The sequence below is a fragment of the Solanum verrucosum genome, unplaced genomic scaffold, assembly GCF_900185275.1.
Source record: "Solanum verrucosum unplaced genomic scaffold, falcon-dt-bn FXZP01000049.1, whole genome shotgun sequence".
NCBI classification, from domain to species: Eukaryota; Viridiplantae; Streptophyta; class Magnoliopsida; order Solanales; family Solanaceae; genus Solanum; species Solanum verrucosum.
Window position 1 is genome coordinate 8,744,509 of NW_026020221.1, and position 25,595 is coordinate 8,770,103.

General features: G+C 32.8%; 1 protein-coding gene across 1 annotated transcript; it reads right to left on the minus strand.

The window, feature by feature from the left end:
- Positions 1-14,456: 14,456 nt before the first annotated feature.
- Positions 14,457-17,526, minus strand: LOC125831498 (1-aminocyclopropane-1-carboxylate synthase 4-like). Its single transcript, XM_049510674.1, has 3 exons — positions 17,158-17,526; positions 15,432-15,592; positions 14,457-15,351 (listed from the first exon to the last, which is right to left on the minus strand). The coding sequence occupies exons 1-3, from the start codon at positions 17,524-17,526 to the stop codon at positions 14,457-14,459; spliced, it is 1,425 nt and encodes a 474-aa protein (XP_049366631.1).
- Positions 17,527-25,595: the final 8,069 nt, after the last annotated feature.

Consider the following 25,595-nt stretch of genomic DNA (forward strand, 5'->3'; position numbering starts at 1 on the left):
TCGTCGTTGTGTCCCCGAGGTTGAGATGTTGAGTGTACTTGAAGCATGCCATTCATCACCTGTTGGTGGTCATCATAGTGGTATTCGGACTGCACATAAGATTTTACAGTGTGGGTACTACTGGCCTACCATCCACCAAGATGCTCATGATTTCGCCAAGTCTTATGATCGTTGCCAAAGAGAATGAGGGATTTCAAAGAGGCAAGAGCTCCCTATGAATCCTATATTGGGGATAGAGTTGTTTGATGTATGGGGCATTGATTTTATGGGTCCATTTGTTAGTTCATATAGGATGAAGTATATTTTTGTTGCGGTTGATTATGTATTGAAGTGGGTGGAAGCAGTTGCGCTCCCCAATAATGAAAGTAAAAGTGTCACCGCATTCTTGAAAAAGAATATCTTCTCCAGATTTGGTACACCGAGCGCTATTATTAGCGATGGAGGTTCTCACTTTTGTAATAAGTTGTTCAAGGCACTACTTGAGAAATATGGTGTCCGCCACAATGTAGTCACTCCTTACCATCCACAGACTAGTGGGCAAGTTGAAATGTCCAACAGAGAAATCAAATAGATTTTGGCAAAGACTGTGAATGCTAATAGAACGGATTGGTAAAGGAAGCTTGATGATGCTCTTTGGGCCTATCGCACTGCATACAAGACCCCCATAAGTATGTCTCATTACCAACTTATATATGGGAAGTCTTGTCATTTACCGGTAGAGCTAGAGCATAAGGCGATGTGGGCAATGAAGAAGCTAAATTTGGATTGGGGCATCGCGTCTAATCAAAGAATGAATGACTTGAATATGCTTGATGAGTTTTGCCTAAAAGCTTACGAAAGTTCAACCTTGTACAAAGAGAAGATGAAGCGGTATCATGATCAAAGAATTGAAAAGCGTGAATTTGTGGTTGGTGATCTTGTGCTTCTATTCAACTCTAGGTTGCGCTTGTTTCCAGGCACACTCAAGTCCAAATAGACTAGGCTATTTTTGCTCACAAATAGTGAAGGAACAAGGTTCATGGTAAACGGGTAAAGGATCAAGATCTATCTAGGAAATGTTAAAAGTGTGCAAGAAGTGATTGAGGCCTACAATCTTGATGAAGTTTGAGTAATCAAGAAACTTGCATCGTGCAGTGACGTTAAATCAAGCGCTGCTTGGGAGGCAACCCAAGATGTACAATCTAGCCAACGATAGGTTTCTGTTTCCCATTTAGTAGTTTTCTTTGTTTAAATGCGTCTCTGTATCAATTTAGTTAGGTGTTTTAGTTTTTTTTTTTGTTGGCTAGAATTAGCATAGGGTCCGTGTCTAAAAAGTGTCCAAAAAATGTAAAAAGAATAGCCTAATGGTTGCTACATGTGCAGGTACGCTATGCAAAATCTGCAGAAAATGGTCTGGTGCAGAGGTCTACGGACCCCATCGACGGTTCGTCGTTCTATCCACGGACCGTGGATGGTGTCCGTAGATCCCAGGTAAGCCTCTAAACTTTTCCAAGTGTAAGTGTGATCTACGATCCCATATCTACGGGTAGATCGACCCACGGACCGTAGACGGGGTCTCGTGGGTCCAAAACCCTAAATCTGTCTGACCCGACCCGGACCCCCTTATTTAAAACTCCTCTAATTTCAAATCATTTCCATTTCCCTCCATTCACTCCCCAACCATTTCAAACAACCTCAACTACCCTAAATCACTCTATAACTCCCCCATAAAATCATTCTAACGTGGAGCTTGCACACTATCCCTGACATCCACCGGCTTTTTAACATTCACAAGTGTGATTGGATGGCTCGAGACCCTGGGACTTATAGCGAGGAGATTGTGCGCGAGTTCTACGCCTCCTATGTTGCCACACTCTGTGGCTCGATCTCCAAGAAGCCAAAGCCCATGGACCAAGATCCTCTCACTTCCACTGTGGTCCGGGGTTGTCCGGTGGACATATCACATGCCACCATCAGCCACTTTCTCTATAGTCCGACCACAGGTCACTCTTGGTCACTAAACACAACGGAGTTTGAGTACAGATGGGACACCGTGCGGAGCGGTGCTTTCCGGAGAAATGTTGAATAGCGAGAGACTGTAATACTATGGTTGGCTAAGTACATTGTTGCAGATGGCGAGCGTGCAGAGTGGGTCGCCGCACCACGGTTAGGTATCCAAAATGCCACATTGAATTTTGTGGCCAAGTTCTTCTGGTTGTTGGTGCGGAAGAGGGTGTCGCCGACAAAAGCTGACAACCAACTCATATGGGACAGAGCGATCATGGTTGCAGCACTGGTAGCAGGAGTGAAGATTGACTTCGTCCGCGTGCTACTGGTAAAGATTCACGAGAGGGCATTCAATACCTCCACTACTTACCCCTTTCCATGTTTGATTTTCCAATTGTGCAGGGACTCTGGAGTACCGATCTGGCATTATGATAGGTTCATCCACCCTACAGGGACTTTGGACATAGGCCTCATTCGAGATGAGACAAATGTGGCGGCACCTCGTAGAGAGACCCAGGTTGAGGTACCTCCCTTGAGTGCAGATCTTGCAGACACGGTGGGGCAGGCAAAGGGCAGTGATCCCGTTATACCAGATCACTCTGATATTGTCCCGGCCTCCTTTTCCTAGGCCACTAGTATGACTCTTAGTTCATCCCGGTCCACACCACCACTAGGAGCTACTGTTGTCTCGTTGGCCAGAGTACAAAAATTAGAGGCTCAGATGGCCACACTGCTACATCACATCCAGCCGTGGATACAAAATTCGATAGCTGAGTCTGAGGCAAGAATGGTGCGAAGGATGGAGGGCATGATGGACCGGGAGGTCCAGGCTGTTAATAAGCATCTTGATGCCTTTGAATTGCGAGTCCTCGAGCGATCAGCCCCGGCCATAGATCTATCTACTTTGCAGGCTGAATTAGCTAGTCTCCGGACCGACGTTGATGCCATTCTTCCCACCCCTAAAGTTGAGCCTCAGGCAGCACATATTGCACTGGCAGATGATACGGTGATGGATGATTTATTCAGTGGGACTGCCGAGGAAGGGCTTGAACCTACACATGCCAAAGGTAAGCGGCACCGCTCTAGTCGCACTAAGGAGGAGAAAGCTCAAAAGAGACAGCGTAGGCAGGAGAAAGAGGCCAGGAAAGCTTCGATTTTAGATGAAGAGTTGCGCCAGCGGAGGGTGCGTGAGAGTGCTGCAGGGGCATTGAGTTCTGCCCTAGTTGTAGAGGTCTCGCCTGTTGTGAGGGACGTTGTGAGTACCACTGATGATGCTATGATGGATGATGTGGGCACTACTGAGGGTGACCCTACTATCGTTCCAGCGGGCTCCGGGAAATCGGACCCACCTGCTCGTTCATGATTCTTCGGCACTATGCGCCACAGTTTGCTTCACCCAATCCACTATCTTTTATTGTACTTGTATGCATTGGGGACAATCGCATCTATTTTTGTTAGGAGTGGGGTAAATGGATTATGAGTGATAGGGCGAAGTCTGAGTAACCCAACTTATAAATCCTCTCTTGGGGTTTTCTTGCCTATGTTCTTTTTCCCCAAGAGACTGTTTAATTTCTGTTAAACCGGCATGTGTTAGGATTGTATGTATAGAAGCATGATGGCTTATAAAAAATATACCAGTCAAAATTTTGTGATGTGTGCTAGAATTGGTAGGCTAAGACAAGTTGAATGTGTTGCCTTTGAGTATGACATGATAAGGAATCAACTTGATTGCATGACTTGAGCTGAAACTTGAACTGGGTAATCTGATAATCTGATAATCTGATAATCTGATAATGAAACTATGTGTCAAGTGTGTGTGAGAATAGTTGATTGTTCAAACAGATTTTGTGCAAAACTAGAACTTGCTCGGTTAGTCCTGCTAAGACAATTCACTCTAGAAGCTAGGAGGTGATCATAGGCCCTTGTTTTGATAAGTCCACAAATTGCCTAAATGAAAGATCCAACCAAATGAAATAAATGCTCCCTTCGATCCAAATGCTTTGAGCCTAAAATTAGACCATTTCTTTCTAAACCCCGAAATCACACTCCCATAAATCTATTATGTTGGCCCTGGTCCCTCCTTGGACATGTGCACCTCGACTTAGGTCAAAAGCCTAAGTTGAGGGTGGCTGATGTAAAAGGTAACTTCAATCTTGGCCCTGACCCGACATTAGGTATTGTGTACCTCAATCAATGGAAAATCCATAAGTTAAGGGTGGCTATGAAAGAGGAAACCGAAAGAAAAATGGGTATGAAAAGAGTTTGATGTTGAGAAAAGAGAGGAATGGATATGACTTGTTGAAAGCTAAAGAAAAAGCATAAAACGCAAGAAAAAATGAAAGAGGAAACCGAAAGAAAAATGGGTATGAAAAGAGTTTGATGTTGAGAAAAGAGAGGAATGGATGTGACTTGTTGAAAGCTAAAGAAAAAGCATAAAACGCAAGAAAAAAAAGTGAAAAATAGAAAGATCTACAAAACCTAAAGTCACATCCATGGTTGAAGAGAATCAAGGGAAACAAGGTAAAACTGTAGGATGACAAAAAAAAATAGGGCAGAAAGAGGTTGAAAGCCAAGTGTAATGGCAAGGAGGGCAGAAAGTCACTAAGAAGTACCCAAATGTACCACACTTGACCCTGAGCCTACGTTACAAGCCAAGAAAGTCCTATAGTGATCCTAGAGTCTAATGTAGGAAGTCTAAGCAGTGAAAATAAGGGCAAGCCTATGGTATTGAGCATTAACTGTACTTGAAGTTATTTCTGAGTATAAGTGTTGAATGAAACCTTGTACTCAAAACCATAGCCATTGTGTGAAAGAAAAGGGATTTCGTTTGAAGTAAGGGCAATAGTAGCATTGTCGAAAAGTTGATACTTTGGTGATAGTAAAACAGTGTATGTTGTGTGTTGGTTGGTCGATCATTGTCATGGTTTGATCCACATGAATTAGCTTGTCGAGTCTAAGAGAACAAATGTTGCACCTGGAAAGTGAGTGGGATAGAGAGCCATATGATTGCTTGTGCTTGAAATGCTTGCTTCTATACAAGTGTCGTTTAAAGTCTTAGTGTGTCGCTTGAGGACAAACAACGAATTTAAGTTGAGGGTGTTGATATACCGTGAGTTTACGGTATTTCTGATACATTTCACTTACAAGTTGTGTGTGTCTAAGGCCTTTTTGTATGGGTTTTTAGGCGTTTTTATCATATATGGCATGAAAGATGTTCAGGCGTGGAAATAAAGAGACAGCTGAAAGAAATGCAAAAAGAGCATCTACGGAGGTGATCTACGGATCGTAGGTCCATTGACGCTCCGTAGATGGTGGTCGTAGATCAGAAGCCAAGGCATGGAAGGCAAATCAGGAAAATCTGACCAAGTGTGGAACCACGGTGACCATTGACGGTCCGTAGATTAATCTACGGACCGTACTGTTGATCCGTAGATTGATACTACAGTTCTGTCGTTTGCTTCAGAGAAGCTGATTTTTGGAAATTGAAATATTTTCTAAGTCCTGGCTGACGGAAGGGACTCACGGACCGTAGATCCATTGACGGTCCGTGAGTCAATCTCGTGGAATGAAGACGCGTGCCTATAACAAACTTTCCTTATTTTGTTTCCCTTTTAATTTAGGACTTGTTTTCTATAAATAGGGTATGTAAACCTTGGTTTTGGGGGTTAGACATTATTATTCTATTTTAGTTCTTGACTTGGGAGATTAACTTGCAACTTTAGCAATTATTAATTTCCTAAGATCGTTTTGAAGATTTTTGAGTTGCAATTCAAGTTGAATTTCTGGGTTTATTACTCTTTATACGTAAGTTTATAATTCTTTCATCTAAAACAATGAATTGTGTTCATATGATTATGGGTAACTAAACTCCACAACTAGGGTTGTGGGAACCATGAGCAATTAACAAAGTATGAATAGTAAATAAGTAATTCTTGAATAGTATGGTGCATGCATTGATAATTCTTTCGTTTAGAAGTCTTTTTAGCGGTTGCAAACGTTAGAACTTGCCTTGTTGCTACTTGCCGGACCAAGGAGGTAATCAACAAGAAAAGAATTATCAACATAGATTTAGTGTGATACTATCTAATAGGCTAGTGTCGATTGGTGCGAAGTAATAACTAAGCTAAACATTGATTATGATGTCTAATATGAGGTAAATCTAAGGGTTAGTAAATTACACACACGTAGCCGAACCAAGGTGCGGGGTGAAATTCTCTAGATGCCGGACCAAGGATTTAGAGATACCTAACTTATCACTTTGCATGCAATGCATTAGGAAAGGATTGTTATTACTAGGATTACTGTGTTATGAGCTTGTGGGGAACACGTATACCCTAGCTATTTCACTCATCTTGATAACAACCAAAACTGACTTTTGATTACTGATTATTTATTGAATTCTTACAATTTGTTTCACAAAACCCCCTTTTTAATTACTTGTTTCTGGAAGTAATTTGACTAATTGAATATAATTGTTGGTTAAAGTAAAGTCTAAACCATTTTCCTCGTGGGATCGACCCCAACCTACAAGTTGGGTTCTTTAATTGATAACGATCGCTTATGCTTCTTTAGGGAGGTGTAATTTGAGCTTATCAGCATCCCAAGAGAAAGATTCAATCATAGCAAGAGAAAGGGGTCATGCATCGCAAGAGGAAAGATTCACGCATCGCAGGGAAGGAAACCATGCAATGCGAGAAAATCAACATCAGCTGCATCATTTTCATTTGCAAAAATAATATCAAGAAAGTCATCAACAACGACGTCGAGAGGAACTATCAACATATTACATCAGTCTATTTTATTACTTCGACATCAAAGAAAGAGTACATTGAAGATTATATTGCAAATATAATGTACAAGCTTTATTTGCTTTACGTCAAACTGGAGGAAGCTGACGTCAAATGTTCAAGGAGGTCAATTAAATGTCAACACGGTAAAAGACACTATCTCCCCATTTGAATTACATTTTTATGCTAATGAGTTTTAGCTCAGTCTTTTCTGAGAGCATCCCAAGAGGATGAATTTTTAAAGCAAATCACAGGTGCGGACGATATCAAAAAGGATACAATAACGTGGAAAATTTTCTTAGCAGCGAACTGGGACATAGTCCTAAGAGGAATGTCAGACTCTTAGGACGCGAGCTGAGGAGCGACTTCCGCCACAATCAAACCACACCCTTATCAGAAGGCATGTGGATTTTCTTTAGGTCTCCTGGTTTCAGTTTCGCATCCAAAATTTTTGTCTTCACCGGAAGCAGCCTTCCAATCAGAGTGACAATGCTCTAAGAGTGTTGAGAATTATGTATGTGTAAGTTCTTAATTATTAGTGTGAAGTGCGTCACATTCATGGCTAAGAGGTTGTAAGCCTCCTTGTCATACTCGACTTACTTTGTCACTTTTCCAAAACCAAATGTTATCTTGCATAATAGATTTTCTTTTCAATCGATAGAGTTGAACTACAAGCAGCTGATTCCCTAAGTTGAGGGATATGTAGGCGGGATCAGTGTTGAAAACTCAATTGCATTCCGACATTCTCTCTTAAATCTTATTCTTTAGCATTTCGGTCTTTTCATAATTCGATATCGGAATGACTTTTGAGTTCTTTCAAAATCGTGCATCAAATGAAGCGTATCGAACTACAAGTTGCCTGAATTCTCATAGAGCCTGAGATATGTAGGAAATCCATTTTCAGGGTTCAGCCATAATTTTTAAAGTCCACACCAAATTCTTTTCTAAAAGATGAAGACGTGGTCGGTCAAAATTAGATTTGTCAATTTCATTTGCCTCGAATTTCTTTCATCAATCCAAGTCAAACGAGGGACAGTTGTTGACACCCAATTTTGGACATCCACAATATAAATTAATCATCGAGGTTTTTCAATTTCAAACGAGTTGGAATAGTTAGTTTTTATAAAATTAAAAAAAATGCTTTACAGGCTATTTTAAAGTAATTTTAGTCATTTCTATAATTTTTAAATAATAAATATGTTTTTATATAATTAGTATATTTTATAAATATTTGAAAATCATTCCAAAAGATTTGACATTTTTAGGTAATTATTGTATTAATTCACTCTAGTTTATGTTATGATTATAATTTTAAATTATTTAGTTCATAGTTAAGTTAATTATTGTATTTTCGTTAAAATTAAGAAGCTCGTTAATTAATTAATATTAATTCATTTTATTTAAATTTTAGCCGAATTTGCTAATCAAACTCAATTTGATTTCGTTCTAAATTTATTTGGCTATAATTTTAATCCATGGGTCAAATCCTCAATTCAAAATCTAACCAATTCACCCAATCCTTCATGAGACCAAGTTTGGGCCCTTCTTAAATTTCCAGCAAGCCTAGGCCCCATCCCAAATTCATGCTCAGTTTAGTAACCCATCCATTTTCCCCTATAGACCCGACCCAACACTTCTTCAACAAAGAAACCCAATTCAATCAAAACAATACATACAACATACATACAACATCGACCCGACACCGTCTTCTTAATCTTCACATGAGAACCCAGCAACGCGTGAACGGGCAGTGAAAAAAAATCCAACGCAGCGACTAGTCGCATCAATCCGGAGAAAAGCCCTCGTCCGCCTCGCCGGCAGCGTCCAACCACCCTCACGTCCCTTTTTCAGAGATTTGCAAATCACTTCCACTGTTGTCTTGAAAGAGGGGCAAAGAAATCCTAATTTCAAATTTGAAATTTTACCCGTTTCCCCCCTAATCGGCCATAGTTTTTCTCTATATAAATCACCCCTACCCATCGTTGAAGGGGGGAGAACCGAGCATAGAGAAAGGTTTTTTTTAGTTTGTTTTTTAAGCAATAGTCACTGCTACACTTAAATTTTTTATATCTAGTCTTCTGATTCTAAGTTCCGAGAAGATCATCGCTCGAATTTTTTTAGCTTGCCTTTAGTATTCGAAAAGAGTGGTGGAATCGCTCTTCTCGTTGTCCTAGTATCGCTGCACCGGAAAAGGTAATATTCTCATTCTTTTCTTTCAGTTGATGTGTGTTCTGTTTTGTCATTGTTCCAGTAGTAACTTTCTTCCAGATTTCAATTGTTAATTAGTGACTTGTTATGCCTCATCTTATTGTTGGTTGTATTCAGTGTTTGAGTTTGCTTGAGATGAGTCATTTTTGTTCAGTTTCAATGTTGAATGTGTTAGTTGTATAAATATGTTCTCTTTCACTATTTACTTGTATTTTGGTTGTTTTTCTTTGTAGTCGTGATATGTGGCTAATAATCAATAAATAAATATGCTCTCAAGTTCAAATTTGATTAGTCGTTATTGCTTCCGTTAATGTGTTCCATATCTTTCATGTGTCCTTTAGGTTGGTTGTCATATACTTTCGTTCACTGTTTTGGAATGCTACCGGATGCCATGAGCTTTTAAAATGTGTAGTTAGTTTAGTTTTGCAGTGAGTTGGATTTTTCTTGCCCATTAGAAATTTTCCTTATAGTTGTTAAGTTCTTAAAGTTTAAATAGTGAATATTAAGAGTTAAATATAAATGTGTTTATAATGATAATTTTCCTCCGTGGCCTGCTTGCCTTATGCAGTTGTCCTTAATAATCAATTTGTTTAATTCACCTTTGATCTTGTTTTATCTCTTTAGTTGATATTATGTATTTTTGTTTAGTTAGGAAGCTTTACCTCTTTTTTTTCTAATTCTTTTCCTTCATTTTGTTGCATGTAATACCATCCGAGCCCTCTTGAACTTCATATTTCTTCCCTTCGCATTTCAAGAGGGCCATAAAGACCTAGGATTCTTTTATCGAGTCAGCCACATCTTGTTCGAGTTGCTGGAAAGTTAAATTACAGGTCCCGGAAAGTCAAAAATGGGATGTATACATGTTGTATACAGCGGTATACGCTGATATGCATCCGGTGTATATGTAAAACGGGAATTGGGTTAAAGCACAAAAATTATCAACGAAATTGGCCCAAAAGGGGGCCAAATTCATTTCTCCTTTACCTTTAAATTATTTAATTATCTTTATTTATTGTTTGTTTTTCTTATCATTAACTCTAACTTTAGAATTGTTAATTAGCTTAATTAGATTCCTCAAAAGATGAGTTATTTTCTTTGTGTTGGTTTAATTTTAATACATGTGTTCATTTATTTTATTAATCAAGTATATTGGTCAAAAAATTTATATCTTCAATTAAGTTAAACCTTTGGTTCTTAAAAAGAGAAGTTCTTTAATGCTTTTCACTTAATCACATTTTACTCATTTTAAAATTGTTTTAAGTTTAAGCATTTTTCTCAAATAAACTTTAAAAATTCTAGTCAAAACCTTTTTCAATTAACTAAAAAAAAATACTTATTTAGTCATTTTCTCAAAAAGGTAAGTCAATTAATTTAAAATGATTTTCATGCTTTAATTTATTAAATGGGTTTAAATTATTATTTCAAAATGAATTAAATAAATTCTAATTAATTTAGTTCTATTAATATCCTAATCACTTGTAGTTCGAGTCAAATATTTCATTTTGGATCCCTTTCTCTAAAAAATAAAATGAAATAAAATGTGTCGTTTATTTAACTATTTTTTCTCAAAGTTAACCAAATATTGTAAATTATTATTTTTATGTTAAATCATCTTTCAAAAAAAAAATAGTAAAAAAAATATTTTTGGTCAAGTCGTAGGATAACCGCACGTTAACGAGCGTTTCAAATGCCTTAAAAACCTTCTTGATGTGTAAATAAGAACCTCTTACCCATTTTCTCTAAATTTTTAAAGACTTAATCTGTTAGACTCTTTTTAAATTATAAGTTTTCATAATTTCTTTAAAAAATTAAGTGGTGACTCTTTTCTAAGTATTTTTCTTAAATTGTTTTATACTTAGAACATTTCAAAAAAGTAATTTTTCTAAAGATAGTAAAATTATGGCATAACACTTGCTTCATTATGATACATGTATGTATGTATGCAAATGTTGCATTATTGATCTCACTTGTTGTAAATGAGGATAATTGAATAATTGTATGTCATGAATCACCTCTTGTTGTATGATTGTGAGAATATACATTGTGATTGTGATTGTGGTTTGTCGAATGGGTGGGTGACATGTTCCGGCATAACTAACTTGGATCGGATTGCCACGTTCCGACATAAACATGGGATCGGCTGCCACGTTCCGACATAACTAACTTGGATCGGATTGCCACGTTCCGGCATGCTAACTGTTTGGGTTTGGGTTCCATGAGAGGACCATTGAATTGGGTTCCGTGAGAGGACCATTGAATTGGGTTCCGTGAGAGGACCATTGAATTGTGTTGTGTATCTACTTGTGATAAGTTCTTTCATATCTAATGGTGATTGATATTGGAAGACGGTATGCTTCTCTAAATTGATATAACTGTGATATGTGAGAATCATGAAGTTGTTCATTGATCGTATATGTTGATGATATTGTATATGTTCTATATGTGCATGTGATTATATTGTTGTATTGACTAATGTATGTTACACTTAGTGGGATAGTTGTATGATCCTACCAGTACACGGTGATTGTGTACTGATACTGCACTTGCTCTTTCTTTGTTGAGTACAAAACATCTTCAGGTGGCTATTGATAGACCCCAGCTAAGTGACTATGAGAGTGACCAGATTCAAGGGTGAGTCAGTTCTTTCAGGCTGCCATGGATCTTCCTTGTTTAAGTCCACTCTTTTCGGACTCAAGCTTTTTGTTTAAGGTGTTGTTTAGTTTCGAGGTTGTACCCCTTGTTCTTAGACTTGTCGTTAGTAGAGTTTTGGTACATTGACTTTCAGGTTCTAGGTTAGTTCTTCCGCATTTGTTAGTTATTGTTGAACTTTTGTTAGAGTTTATGGAAACTCTATTTTGTTTCCTTAGTATTTGACTTATATGCCTTAGTTTTTAGATTGATTGCTTGGTTTGGGTTGTAGTAGTGGTTCTCCCACTGGATGGTTAGAGTGGGTAGATGGGATCCTTCAGGTTAATGTTCTTGCGATTTTTTATTTGTATTGGTATACAAACCAAACGTAAAAAAATAATGATTAAGAACGGTGATACTAGAAAAAAGATATTCAAATTTTGTTTCTGTAAGATATTTAATTATGGCGTTTTTGGAATGAACATTTATTTTTTGAAATACATAAAAATTGTTTGAAAATGATATAGATTTTGGTAAGAACATTCATTTTTTTGTATGTTTCTAGTTTAAAAAAACTACATAAAATTTATTTGAAATTGGCATACTGGTTATACCATGTTGGTATGATTTTGACATTATATTAGAATGAATTTTGTGTACTCATTATCTAATAAATGACAGTTAATGGTTAGAATTAATATTAATTTGGTATTATATTGGCATGATTCTTCTGTGAAAAAGTGACGACTTATGTGATGAAATAGTTAGCATGAAATGTGTATAAATAGTGTGCATAAAAATTGTATGAAATTCGTATACTGATTTCATATTTTTGGTGGGTATAATAATTTCATTTATGACGTTTTTTTTAAATGTATAATGTTATATTTTGGTATGAACATTAAATTGTTCACTATTTGTCTGACCCATTTTTTATTTGACGTGTGACAATAAAAAAGGAACATGAATCAAGGTAAAATCCTAAAAATGGGTAAGAGATAATTAGGATTGATTCTTTATTTATATCACCTACTAATAAAAATATAATTATAAATTTTTAATTATTTAATAAAGTGGAATTAAACTGATTTATAAATAAAAAGTGATATGTTATAACCCGCAATTTAAATGTGATAAGTAATAATATTTTAAAAATAGATTTAAAATCCGTAATATTACCCCTTAAATATATATGTGGGTGATTTTTCCTCTAATAAAGCTCCATCATTTGGGCTTTTTTTAAAGCCCATTTTCGTTTCTGCTGCATTTGTATACAACGAGTGTATACTTCTGCATACTGACTGTATATCAGCTTGTTTGCTCATATACCAGATTGTAAACCCAGTGTATACGGTCCATTTTCACCCTTTAAAACTTGTAATTCAGCTTCCCCTTTTTCGCATCGACCTCTTTCTCTTTGAATTGATGAAGTCGACTCAATAAATATCAATTGGGTATTAGCTCAATAGGAAAATCACTACAACAAAAACAACTTTTAGCGGCAATAAATAAACACATTAATAAAGAGTGGTAAAGTCTTTATCGGCATTAGTCAAGTGTTTTTAGATCCAATGTCGCTAAAGGCATTAAGAACATACATATACATATGCAAAGAGTGCTAATTGCCACTAAAAAATACATATTTAGTTGCAATTGAGCTATTGTTATTAATTAACTGCCGCTAAACATCATTTTTTATATAGTGAATGCAGAGAAAATATGAGTCCAAATGGACTCATGAGGGAAAAGTTTATGCATAAAAGATGAAAGAAAAGAATTATACTCACATCAACGCTAATAGATGCTAAGCAGAGAAGAATAAGTAATTACTCAACAAGAAAATATCATGTGTTTATGAGGAAAAGACGCAACAATTATTCATATAAAAGCGTTTCAACACTGTAAGGGTCAATCCAAAATTACCATCAATCCTTATCACCAGTCTCATACTATTAAAGAATGTGCTTGTTCCAAATCTATGTTTTTTCCCGTTAATAGGGGTGTTCGTGGTTCGGTTTGGATTGATTATTGATTAAAACCAAATCAATCTAGTCAGTTTTTTAAATTTCTAAAATCAAACCATATCAAACGAAAAAAATAATTGTCGGTTTGGTTTAGGTTTTTTGGTTATCCGGTTTGAAAGTAATAGTAATTTTTTTGAGGACTTACGTTGGTAGACACAAACATCTAGCACATGAACAATCCACAGAAAAGCTATTGTCGGTTCAATTAAGCAACTAAGCAATGCTAGAATTATCATTATACGAACAAAGTATTTCAATTAAGAGAAAGTGTGACTATTTTATGTGAAGTAGTGTAGGTAAAGACTAAAATGAATTTTTATGGACTTGGACTTAGGATTGTTATAGTCGGGCTAAAGTGTTGAACTTGAGAAAATTGTAAAGTTAAAGACTTAAGTTAATTAAAATTTAATAAAATATTTATATTTTATTTGTGAATAATATATAAATAATTATAAAATTTATATATCTAATTTATTGGTTTGGTTTGGTTATTTTTGCGGTTTTTTTTAGTAAAACCAAAACCAAACCAAATAATGCCGGTTTTCAAAATTTAAAACCAAACCCAACCAATCAATTTTTTTAATCAGTTTGGTTCAGATTGCGATTCGATTTGATTTTTTAACCATAACCATGAACATCCCTACCTGTTAACTTTGACATTATTAGCTAATTATTGTACTTAATAAATATAATAATAATTAAATAGTTCCTCCCTGATAAAAGGGTCATAGATAGACCAAAAACTTATATATATATATTTCATTTCATATAGTATTTATTACAACAGAAAAGAATAATGATAAAAACTTCAATTTCTTAGGAATTACAACAGAATGGAGTGAGCAATCAGAGAATTAGGACTCGAACTCATAACATTAGTATCCACAAACACTCGAATCCTTTCGAGCGCGATCTCCACAGTTTGATCATCGATGTTTGCAAAACAGATACGGAACCATCCTGCCTCAGGACAATGAAAAGAAGATCCAGGCGAGATGTTGAGCTTCGCGTCGTTTATGATCAATTTCCATAGTGACACCTCAGCATCAAGTGTTGGCTCTTTCAATAGACTCCTCAAATCCACCCAACAATAAACCCCAGCATTGCTTTTTAAACACTTAATACCGATTTTTTCAAGTCCGCTAGTGAATTTCTCGTTCCTTTTCCTTAACCTCTTACCGCTTTCAGTGAGAAATTCTTGTACAAATTCATCGTCAGACAGCATGGAAGCTAAAAAATGTTGTGTCTCATTCAGATCACCAATGTTCGACCTTTTTCTAGCAAAATTAACGACATCATCATTAAACGAATACAGTATTCCCGCTCGAAATCCTGGAAGGCCCATGTCTTTTGAAAGACTAGACACAATATGAACCAAATTTTTATTAACATAAATTCCTTCGTCCTCAATGATTTCAGCGATGCTGACAAATCGTGGAGCATCAAACACGGTGCCAGCATAGATTTCGTCGCAAACAAGGTGGATGCTATGTTCGTTAGTGAAGATCAAGATTTTTTTGAGTGTGTCCCTATCCAAAACGGTGCCTAATGGATTAGAAGGATTGGTCAAGATCAAACCTTTGAGTTTGATATTTGCTTTTTGGGCTTTTTCATATGCCTCTTTCACAGCTTCTATTGTAATTTTGAAATTGTTGGAGCAATTGCATGAAATAGGTACAAGTTGTACACCAGTTCTCCAACATAAATCCCTATCGAATCTGTATTAATTTACGAATATAAATCAATAATTTGCAAAATATAAAAGATTATGATTACGCGGAATATTATGTAAACATACCCAGTGTAATAAGGTGCGGGGATTAAAAAAGCATCGCCAGGATCGGCCAAACAAGAGATGAGAGTCTCGTTAGCTGCAGTAGCCCCAGCAGTCAATACTATACGTTCAGCATCAAACTTAACATTACCCCCTCTTGTTTTCTCCATTAATTTTGCAATCCCCTGCATCAACAAAATAAAATATGTTTTGGCTTAGACACAAAATTTATCTTAGTCATGTGCATTTTACTAAAAATATTTGTCTTCTATTACTTGATCACTTACTAAATCAGGATAGAATTATTATTTTTTCCTATTTTACCACTAAAATTAATATGACCTTTGAAACTTTAAACATTTTTTGAATATCTAAATTAAAGTTTCTCTTTTTAAGATTAAGACGTCTAAATTTGAATAAGCATCTGAATATTAAGATGTACATTAAGATCTAGATATACATATCTGAATAAACATCTGACTATTAAGATGTGGTCCATGGATCTAAACATTGAATGATTAAGACGGTTTGCTTTCAATATCTGAATAAATATTATAAAAAATTCATTTCAACAAAAAAATTACTTATTGATTAAAAAATAATATTTTCAATATTTATATTTGATTAAAAAATAAGTTATATGATATGCAAATATAAAATTATGCATATCAATATAAAAATTATTACTCCCTCCGTTTCAAAAAGAGTAGTCTAGTTTGACTTGACACGGTGTTTAAAAAATAAAGAAGACCTTTGAATCTTGTATTCCTAAATTAAAGTTATGTCAAATGTACAAAATTGCCCTTTAATTTTGTGGTCTTAAATATGTCACGTGAAAAGGTGAAACTAAAATGTTACCAAAAAAAAAGGTCATTCTTTTTTTGAAACAGATGGAGTATAACATGAATTTTTTTTTAAGAATTCAGCATAAACATCTTTTCATAAATAAAAAAATCCAACTAATCAAATAATAAAGAAGGTTTCATATTATCAATGCCTAATGTATATTCTAACTAATTAGAAAAATTAAAGAATTCTTATCTTTTTTCCCAAAAACCTTAATCCAGTTCTCTAACTTGTGAACCTCTAGTGTCATCCATGCTTTTTTGTAGCTGTAAAAGTTGTACGGTATAATGGTTCTTCTTATTCAAGGCCGTCTATTGAGACAGGGAGATTTTTCTTTTCATGCCAATTTTTTTCTTTCAGTCGAAACTGAAGATTGGGGTGGAGAATTATTAAGAGTTACATCACTTTTGTAACCAACTAGATCTTCAACTCCATCAAGCGTGTGTGTATATATATATAACAAATATCAATACACCCAAAAAATGTTAATATAAAAAAACACTTATAAAAATTATAAAAACTTGTCAATTCAAAAAGGAAAAATTTGGTGTTTGATTGAGAAAATAGATGAAGAAAATTTGTAGCGAGAGAAAACAAGAGCAAGAAAAGCGACCAGCAGATATTTTAAAGCATATTAAATAAGTCTATATGGTATTTAACATTTTCCTATAGATCTGATTTGTTCAAATGTTTTAAGATCCATTAAGAAGTTTTTTCTTTTTTTAAAAAAATAAATGGACTTAATGGATTGAATTTAAATGATTAAGATTCAGACCTAAAAAATCAAACACACTTAATTAGTTAACTATGAATAATTAAAATTCAGACATTCATTAAGCGCAAATAAATAAGGCGTAACTGCCCATCTAATATTGAATAGAGGATCACAAAATAAAGTACTTACATTAATTAAGCATTCAAACAATCCATGATCTTGATTTGTGATTGAGAAAATGAAAGCTTGTAGATTTCTCTTATTCCAATCTTCAATCATGTTAACTGAAAGCTGATTTTCTGCTAGACCCAGTTGAATAATCCCATTCGGGTTATCCTTGAGGTCGAAAGGATCTTTGTTGTATGCTTTCCATCCCTCAAAATATAGTGAATTTTCGCCATGTTGTTCGTTAGTAGCCAGTTCAGACAAAACTACATTACTCGTGATTACGAAAACCTCTCTAATAGCCAGCAAATTACGACGCACAAAATTGGGCAGCAGTAGTAGTAGTTGGTAGCAAAGTTGCAACTTTGCGACCAATAAGAAGAACCCATTCATAATAAACATTAAATAAAAAAAATAGCTAGTGTTTGGTATAGGAAGAGAGAAAAGGTATTTTTCTTGGTAAGACAATAAGAAGTATTTATAGATAAAAATGAAGTGACCTCAAGTGAAGTATTGAGTGTTGGGTAAATTGTTAAATATCTTATTTCAATATGTTGTCATATATACATACTAATTTCTGGATACGTACTTATAATAATATCAAATGTCTAATATAAAAAGATAAGTCTAAATAACTTATTAAAGATAAGTCTAAATAACTTATTAAGAAGTTATTTCGTAGCTGATTAGAATTATGCAAGTATCAATAATGCACATATTAGTATTACCTGAATCAGTAATTCTTCCACCCTCGTATTCAATTTCAATTTTACTTGTGGTGCCAACTTGAGTGGACAACTCCAAAATTTGTATTTTTCCTTTTGTCTCAATATGGATCGTAGAATAAAAATTCTTCATACTTACCTTATAATTTATTTATATATATATTAGGGGTGTATATGGTCGGGTTGGTTCGGGTTTTTCAAATATCAAACCAAATCATTTGTGTTGGATTTTTAAATCTATAAACCAAACCAAACCAAACCAATAAAACTCGGGTTTTTCAACCTCGGGTTTTTTGGATTTTTTCGGGTTTTTTGGGTAAAGTATTCATACAAACATATAATTTACTTGTACTTCAAATATTTCTTCAGTCCTACCAAAATACAACTATCTAAGGTGTTTCTTAAGAATACAACACAAACAATGATATGATTAATGACTAGGGGTATGTATCGGTCGGTTCGGTTCGGTTATAAGTATTATCGGTTCGGTTTATCGATTTTCGGTTTTTAAATATGCTAAACCAATAACCAAACCAATAAGATATTTGTTATCGGTTTTCGGTTTTCGGTTTATCGGTTTTAGGTCTTTAACGGTTCGGTTTTCGGTTTAACCAATAAGAAAATGCTTTCAAAACAAATATATGACTTATCCAATAATTTGACGCGATACACATACATCAAAATAATCATTCCAAACGGGACAACAAGGACCAACTTGTTGTATTTTGGTCATCACAACAAAGACTTGGTTAATTTTCGATCACCATAATATATATAAAACAAGGTCCCCTTTATGCAATAAAGAGAATCAAATAAAACCAAATCATAGACAAAAGTCAAAACAGTAGCAAATGAGGCCATGTTTATGGTAACTAAATGAAGTTCTTACGTTATTTAAAAAAAAACACACACACAATTTGAATTCCTAACGTTAATCAAATTGCAGATATTTACAATCGTGCAAAAGCTAATATTAGTCAATTATAAACTAACTAAAGTAAATAAGTAGTACTAAAAAGTAAAACCTAAAGGTTAAATAACTAAAAGTAGAGAGGAGAGTTAATTGTTAAGTAGTGTTAATTATTGCGTAGAGTTTTATATATTTAGTCTAATATACTACTAATTATATTAATATTTTTTTAAATATATTATATATATGTATAACTAAAAATTAAAATAGTAAATTATTATATTCTTAATAGGTTATCGGTTAACCCAATAACCCAATATTAAAAACCAATAACGAACCGATAACCCAATAATTTTTTTTTGTAAAACCATTAAATAACAGTTATCCCAATAACCCAATAACAATAAACCAATAACACTTTTTTTGGTTCGGTTTATCGGTTGGTTCGGTTTTTGCACACCCCTATTAATGACACTAAAATATCCAAAAAAATAATAATAATGAAATCGCGTAAAACAAATATTGCAAATTAACAAGTCATAATGAAAATGATCATAATTTAAAGGGATAAGGGTGTGAAAAATACTCCAACTTTGGTCGGATTTGTTGTTGCGATACTAAACTTTCATGAGGACCTATTACCTCCCTAGACTATTTAATACCGTATTTAAAACATATATATTTGCCCACATGGACATAAAAAATAATGCAAAATTATAAATAGTAATGTGTCCACGTGGGCACATATATACCTTTAAAATACACTATTAAATAATTCAGGGGGTAAAAAATACGGTATTAAATAGTCTAGGAAGGTAATAGGTCCTTATGAAAGTTTAGTATCACAACAGCAAATCCGACCAAAGTTGAGGTATTTTTCAAACCCTTATCCCTAATTTAAAAGCACTAAATCATGCTAAAATAAGTTTAATAAGTATTAGTAACATGACTAAATATTAAAGGAAATTAAAATTAGATTATGTACTTTAATTGTCTAAACAAATGTAAAACCAAAGAACAAATATTCAATATTATTGACATTCTTAGTGTTAAATTGATTTTCTTTTTGCATTAGTATTAATTTGATTTTGATTTAAGTTTTATTACAATTACCAACATCTATGGGCTATAATCTATATGGAACCATTCAAAATTCTAAGTTTCAAACTTGAAATAATATATTAAAAGATAAAAACTATGAAAAAGTATAAGAAATATTTAAAAATTATATCAAAGTAAATATTTTTATGTATAAAATAAAATTTTAAAATTATATATATAATGTCGGGTTGGTTTTTTTAAGTTAAAACCAAACCAACCCAAATATAGTCAGGTTTTTTTTTCAACACCAAACCAAGTCAAACCAACCACTAGTTGGGTATTTTTTCCGATTTGACTCGGTTTGCGGTTTGGTTCGATTTTCAATGCGGTTTTGTACACCCCTAATATATATAATGCATACGAGTTTTTAAATTACAAAACTAGTTTCCATCTCTACGAATTATAAGGTCCTAAACCCTATCAAATGATAATTTTGGTTTATGATATTTTGAGTTATGATAAAAGGAGGAAGCAGGAAAAAAAAGAAAAAGGAAGAACGTTGACGTTTCTACCGACTTATTCTCTATTTTATATATATATATATATGGATAAATCTGTATGACTGTATAACACAGTGAAACTTGGGGGCAATTTATCTTGTACATGGAATTCAAATTTCAAAAACATTTAATAAATCAATTAGTTTTTTTGTTAAATTACAATTTTTTAATATTTTTTTAAAAAGTGTGTAAGTAAAAATAGTTGCCTATACTACTTCCACCATCTCATATTAATTTAGTTACCTAGTGAAAAATATATGTTTTAAATTATTTATTCACTTCTTAAATCAAAATAACATTAATTAACTTTTTCTATTTACATCAATAATTAATATTCTTTGAAAGCCTAAACAAACATAGAAGTTCCAAGACAAAGTCATAAAGTTGTAATATATTTTTCATAATTTTTTTTATGTCCATTAATATGAGTAGGGTTGTTCATGGTTATGGTTATAAAACCAAACCGAACCGTAATTCGAACCAAACCGATTAAAAAAAATCGATATTTGGTTTGATTTGGTTAGGTTTGGTTTTAAATTTTGATAAACCGATATTATTTGGTTTGGTTTTGGTTTTACCAAAAATTAACCGCAAAAATAACCAAACCGAACCGCGAAGTTATATATATAAATTTTATAATTATTTATAAATAAAATATATGTATTTTGATAAATTTTAATTAACTGAAGTCTTTAATTTTACTATTTTCTGAAACCCAACACTTAAATTTTAGCCCAACTATTGAAACCATAAGTCTAAATCCCTCAATATTCATTACATTAAAGATCACACTTTCTCTGTATTTTTTAAAAAAATTAACGCAACATTGAATAATTTAAAGCTCAAGCTAAAGAAGATGGTAATTGATTAGTTTTGACTATGAAATATTGGTTTTTTTTTTCTTTGAGAAGTAATTTCTCAATATTTTAAGGTGTAACGTTATTGAAAAGTCTATTGACAAGATGTTGAGATCTCCAAAATATTGAACCAACTTTATGCTATTGACAATGAGTTTTTTCAGTTCCTGAAACTTGGTACATTGGATAAATCACTTTGTTCGTGTAATAGCTTATTTGTGAATTATTCATGTACTAAGTGTTTGTGTCTATCGAGATGCGTATGTCCTCAACAAACTTATTACTTTCGAACCGAAAAAATCCGAAAAAACCTAACCAAACCAAACCAAATCGACAATAACCGAACCAACGGTTATTTTTTTGATTTGGTTTTAGAAATTTAAAAACATGTTTAAATTGGTTTGGTTTTAATTTTAACTAATAACCGAACCATGAACACCCCTAAATATGAGTAAATGATAAATTAGTAAAATTAATTATTTTATTTATGATTTTTTGAAAAGCCTATAAACTATTCCAAGATTTCTCATTACAACACATTTTCCAACTAACCCGCTTGCCCCAAATATAATTTGGGAAAATTTTGTTAAAAAACTTGAAATTTTTTTTGGTCAGTACGTTTGGTTGGTTACATAATTAGGCAAATATATTTGTAAGAATTCCAAGTTTCCAGATATTAGAAAAAAAATATTTTTGGGTCAAATTCTAGTATTTGGGAATTTTAAAAAAAATTCAAAAATTACCCCAAACTTTCATATTTTATAAAAAAAATACTCATAATATTTATCTACCATATCTATCTATTACTAATAAAATAACTAGATTGCTTCTTTATCTATTAAACAACATGCTCACCAACCATATTAAACATCTCTTTCTATTAAATAACAAAGGGATGCGATATCATTTGCAGGACTACTGGGAAAGTGAAAAAGATCCTAAGCATGATAAAGAGTTATTTAATTATAGATATGTCCCTTTGCGTAATATAATTAAAAAAACATTTGATGCGTAAAAAAGTAGATTCAGAATACTATGACAAGACATGAACATATAAATTAGACATGCAGGTGCATGAAAATAGTAGTTGCTTGTGCCGTATATTATATTATTTTTGTGTGAAAATCAAAATAGTGATGAAATATTCAGTGAACATGAACGTGATGATATGATTACTGCTGAAGATGATGAACAATCAACTTAAAGTAACAATAGTGATGAAAGCGTGTAGAGAAGAGATTGTTTGAAAAATGTGGGAAGATTATATAAAGGATTAGTTTATTACTACCTGCTCCCGAAAAAATTAAATTCTAATTTGAGTGACATAATTGAGATAAAAGAACAATTTGTTTTAATGGGTTATAATTATAATCGAATCAATGACAAATTTAAATATGTGATGAATGTATTGCTCTTGCATATATTGTTATTTTATTATTGTTGATTGTCATCAATTATGTTATAAAGTTATTTTTTAACGAAATATATTCACTATAAATAAATAATCCATCTTTAGATACATATTTATCTTGAATGAATTATATTATTTAGAATACTCTAGAATCAGTAATTCTTCCTCCAATCAAAGAGTGTGTTTGTGCAACTTGGGCTCCAGATCTAACATGTGCGTATAATACAATATGAAAAAACAAATATCAAATATGAAAAGACTAGTGGAAATAATTATTAAAAGTCGTTTTGTAGTTGATTAGAATTATGCAAATATTAGTGTTACCTAGGTATTAAAATGTCTTGGAATCAATAATTCTTCCATCAGTCTCATATTCAATTAAGATTTTTTCATAGATTATTTATATAAATTAAGTAGAATTTTATAACAAACGCATATAACAACAAAAATCAACTATGAGAAGACTAATCCAAATAACTTATTGATAAATAATTTGGTAATTGGTTAAAATTATATAAATATTAATAATGTATGTATTAATTATTACGTGGATATTAATTATTTCATCTTCAGATATGACAAAGGCAATTCATCATAACCTAGCACACAATTAGTTTTTTCTTCTCTTACAAAACTAATTTCCATCTATACGAATTATAATGCCCTAAATCCTATCAAATGATAATTTTTGTTTATGATAATTTAAGTTGTCTTCTAGTAAAAGGAGGAAACAGTCAAAAAGATATTTATATTGTAAAAAAATCTGATATTTAATGAAGTCAAAGAAATAAGCTGGAGAAAGTAGGCTATGTCAGTATCGAATATTCCTTTAATTTATAATTAATACTCTTTAAAAACCTAAACAAAAAGGACACACTCACCTGCACCTGTACATCATAGGCATGCCTTACCTAGTTAGCAATCACACAGATATGCAAATATTCTAATAAAGAATTTTGTCATTAAAAAAGATTTAAATTTGTTTGACCTTTACTACCAACCAGACAACTTAATCTTTGTTGATTAAAATTTAATCCAACTTTATTAGATTATATAAGTAGACTTAAACCTTGTTTGGATGGTTATTACCCGACATGTTGTATCATATTGTATTGTTGGTTTAGATGCAATATTATTTGTTTTAATTGTTACTTAAATTTTGTTGTATCCTATCCTTTAAATTCATCGTTAGATAACGACGAAAAGACTTATTTTATGTAACAGCCGATTTCGTGTGATTGCGCCGTTGTCTTAATATTTTCTTTTCATTTTCTCTTAATTTATTATTTAATAATTATATTTCATCTTTTACCTTACGTTTTCATAGTAATTCTACCCATACCCTACTTTTCTTGTAGTTTTATCATTCAAATTGTCGATGTGTGATATTATGTAACGACAGAGAACGATACAATTTATCCAAACATTATATTCATTAAAATAATATAGTATGATACAGTACAACACAATGCAATACAATACGATATATTATGAAACAATACGTAATAATAGTCCAAACAAAGTGTAGGGATCACTTCTCATAAGTAGACTACACAATCGTGTTTAGTAGCGTGCATTTCAAAAAATAAAGTATACATTAATTTTGTTTGTTAGTAATATCTTGTTTAGTAGTGCTTGACTTTAATGTATGTATTTGTATAATTAAAGACACAATTACCTATTAAAATCTTTTTAACCATATTTAAATTGCGAAGAGTATTTTTGTTAAGAAATAAATTTTTTTAGACATTATGCAATTAATATTATTTTTTAATACAACAAACCAAACATTACATAAAGAATAATTTCAACATAAATAACTAATGTAAGCATAATTAATAATTACAATCAACATTTAGTGATATCAACAATACTAATATATCATATTCAATATTATTCCTATACATCCTACCAAATGACCCCTCACTTTTACAAGAATTTAGATCTATAATATATAAGAGAATTTTACACAAATCTCATAGTGTTAAGAGCTAATTACATCTTATCCCTACTCTTTTTCAAATTACAGAAATCCCTTAAATTTGGTGGAATTCAGATACATCCCAAAGCGTACCGGTTTTGGATACATCCATCAACGTCCCGATACATTCCGTCTTGGTTTCGAATACATCACTCAACATCCCGATACATTGTGTAAAGTGATGTATTCAACTAATGCATCGCATAAAATGATATATCTGAAAGTATAAGAGAGTAGAATTTTTATAATTTTTTTCAAATGATAGATATATTTTTTAAAATATAGTAAACTAAGTTATATATTTAAATAATTTTTCGCAATAATATTTTTTAATTTAAACACATATTCAATGTGTCAATACTATTTGACTGATAATGAGTTTGTCAAACTGTAGTGGTGAGCTAGATGAAGATTGAAGAGGACAACTCTTTCTTTTCTCTTTATTTTTTTGTTTTGTCTTTTCTTTTCAGATTGGGCCTAGTCATTTGATGTTAGGGAAAATTATCTCACACATATATTCACACTATATATATATATTGTTTTATTTAAAAAACTAAAAATGACGGTGTTTTGAGAGTCGTCACTTAATTTTTAAAGTAAAATTAAGAAAACTATCGTTTTCAAAAGACTAAAAACAGAAATCTAATGAAAACTTAAAAGGGGTTCGGGGTTCTTATTAGTGTTCTAGAAGGGATTTTAAAGCATCTAGAACACCCACTCATACGGTTATCCGGCAATTGATTATTTGGCAAAATTTATTTGACTTAAATTAAATTGAGCAATTTTTATGGTTAGGACCATTTAAAGGGAGAAAGGGGAAATATTAAGATATACCTAAGTGCAATAGTTTACAAAATTATAAAAAAAATTATCAAAGAAAGCGAGTTCTTAATTAGTTAATTTTTTTAGAAAATTGATTCAAAACGACTATCGTTCGGGAAATTAAACTGTAGTAACCTTAAGACTAACAAAATAAT

Coding starts and splice junctions, on each gene's coding strand:
- LOC125831498 (XM_049510674.1), bottom strand. CDS start 17,526: ATGAATGGGTTCTTCTTATTGGTCGCAAAGTTGCAACTTTGCTACCAA. Junction 15,593..17,157: donor TGTTTGAATGCTTAATTAAT/GTAAGTACTTTA, acceptor TTGTTGATGCAG/GGGATTGCAAAATTAATGGA. Junction 15,352..15,431: donor CCCGCACCTTATTACACTGG/GTATGTTTACAT, acceptor AAATTAATACAG/ATTCGATAGGGATTTATGTT.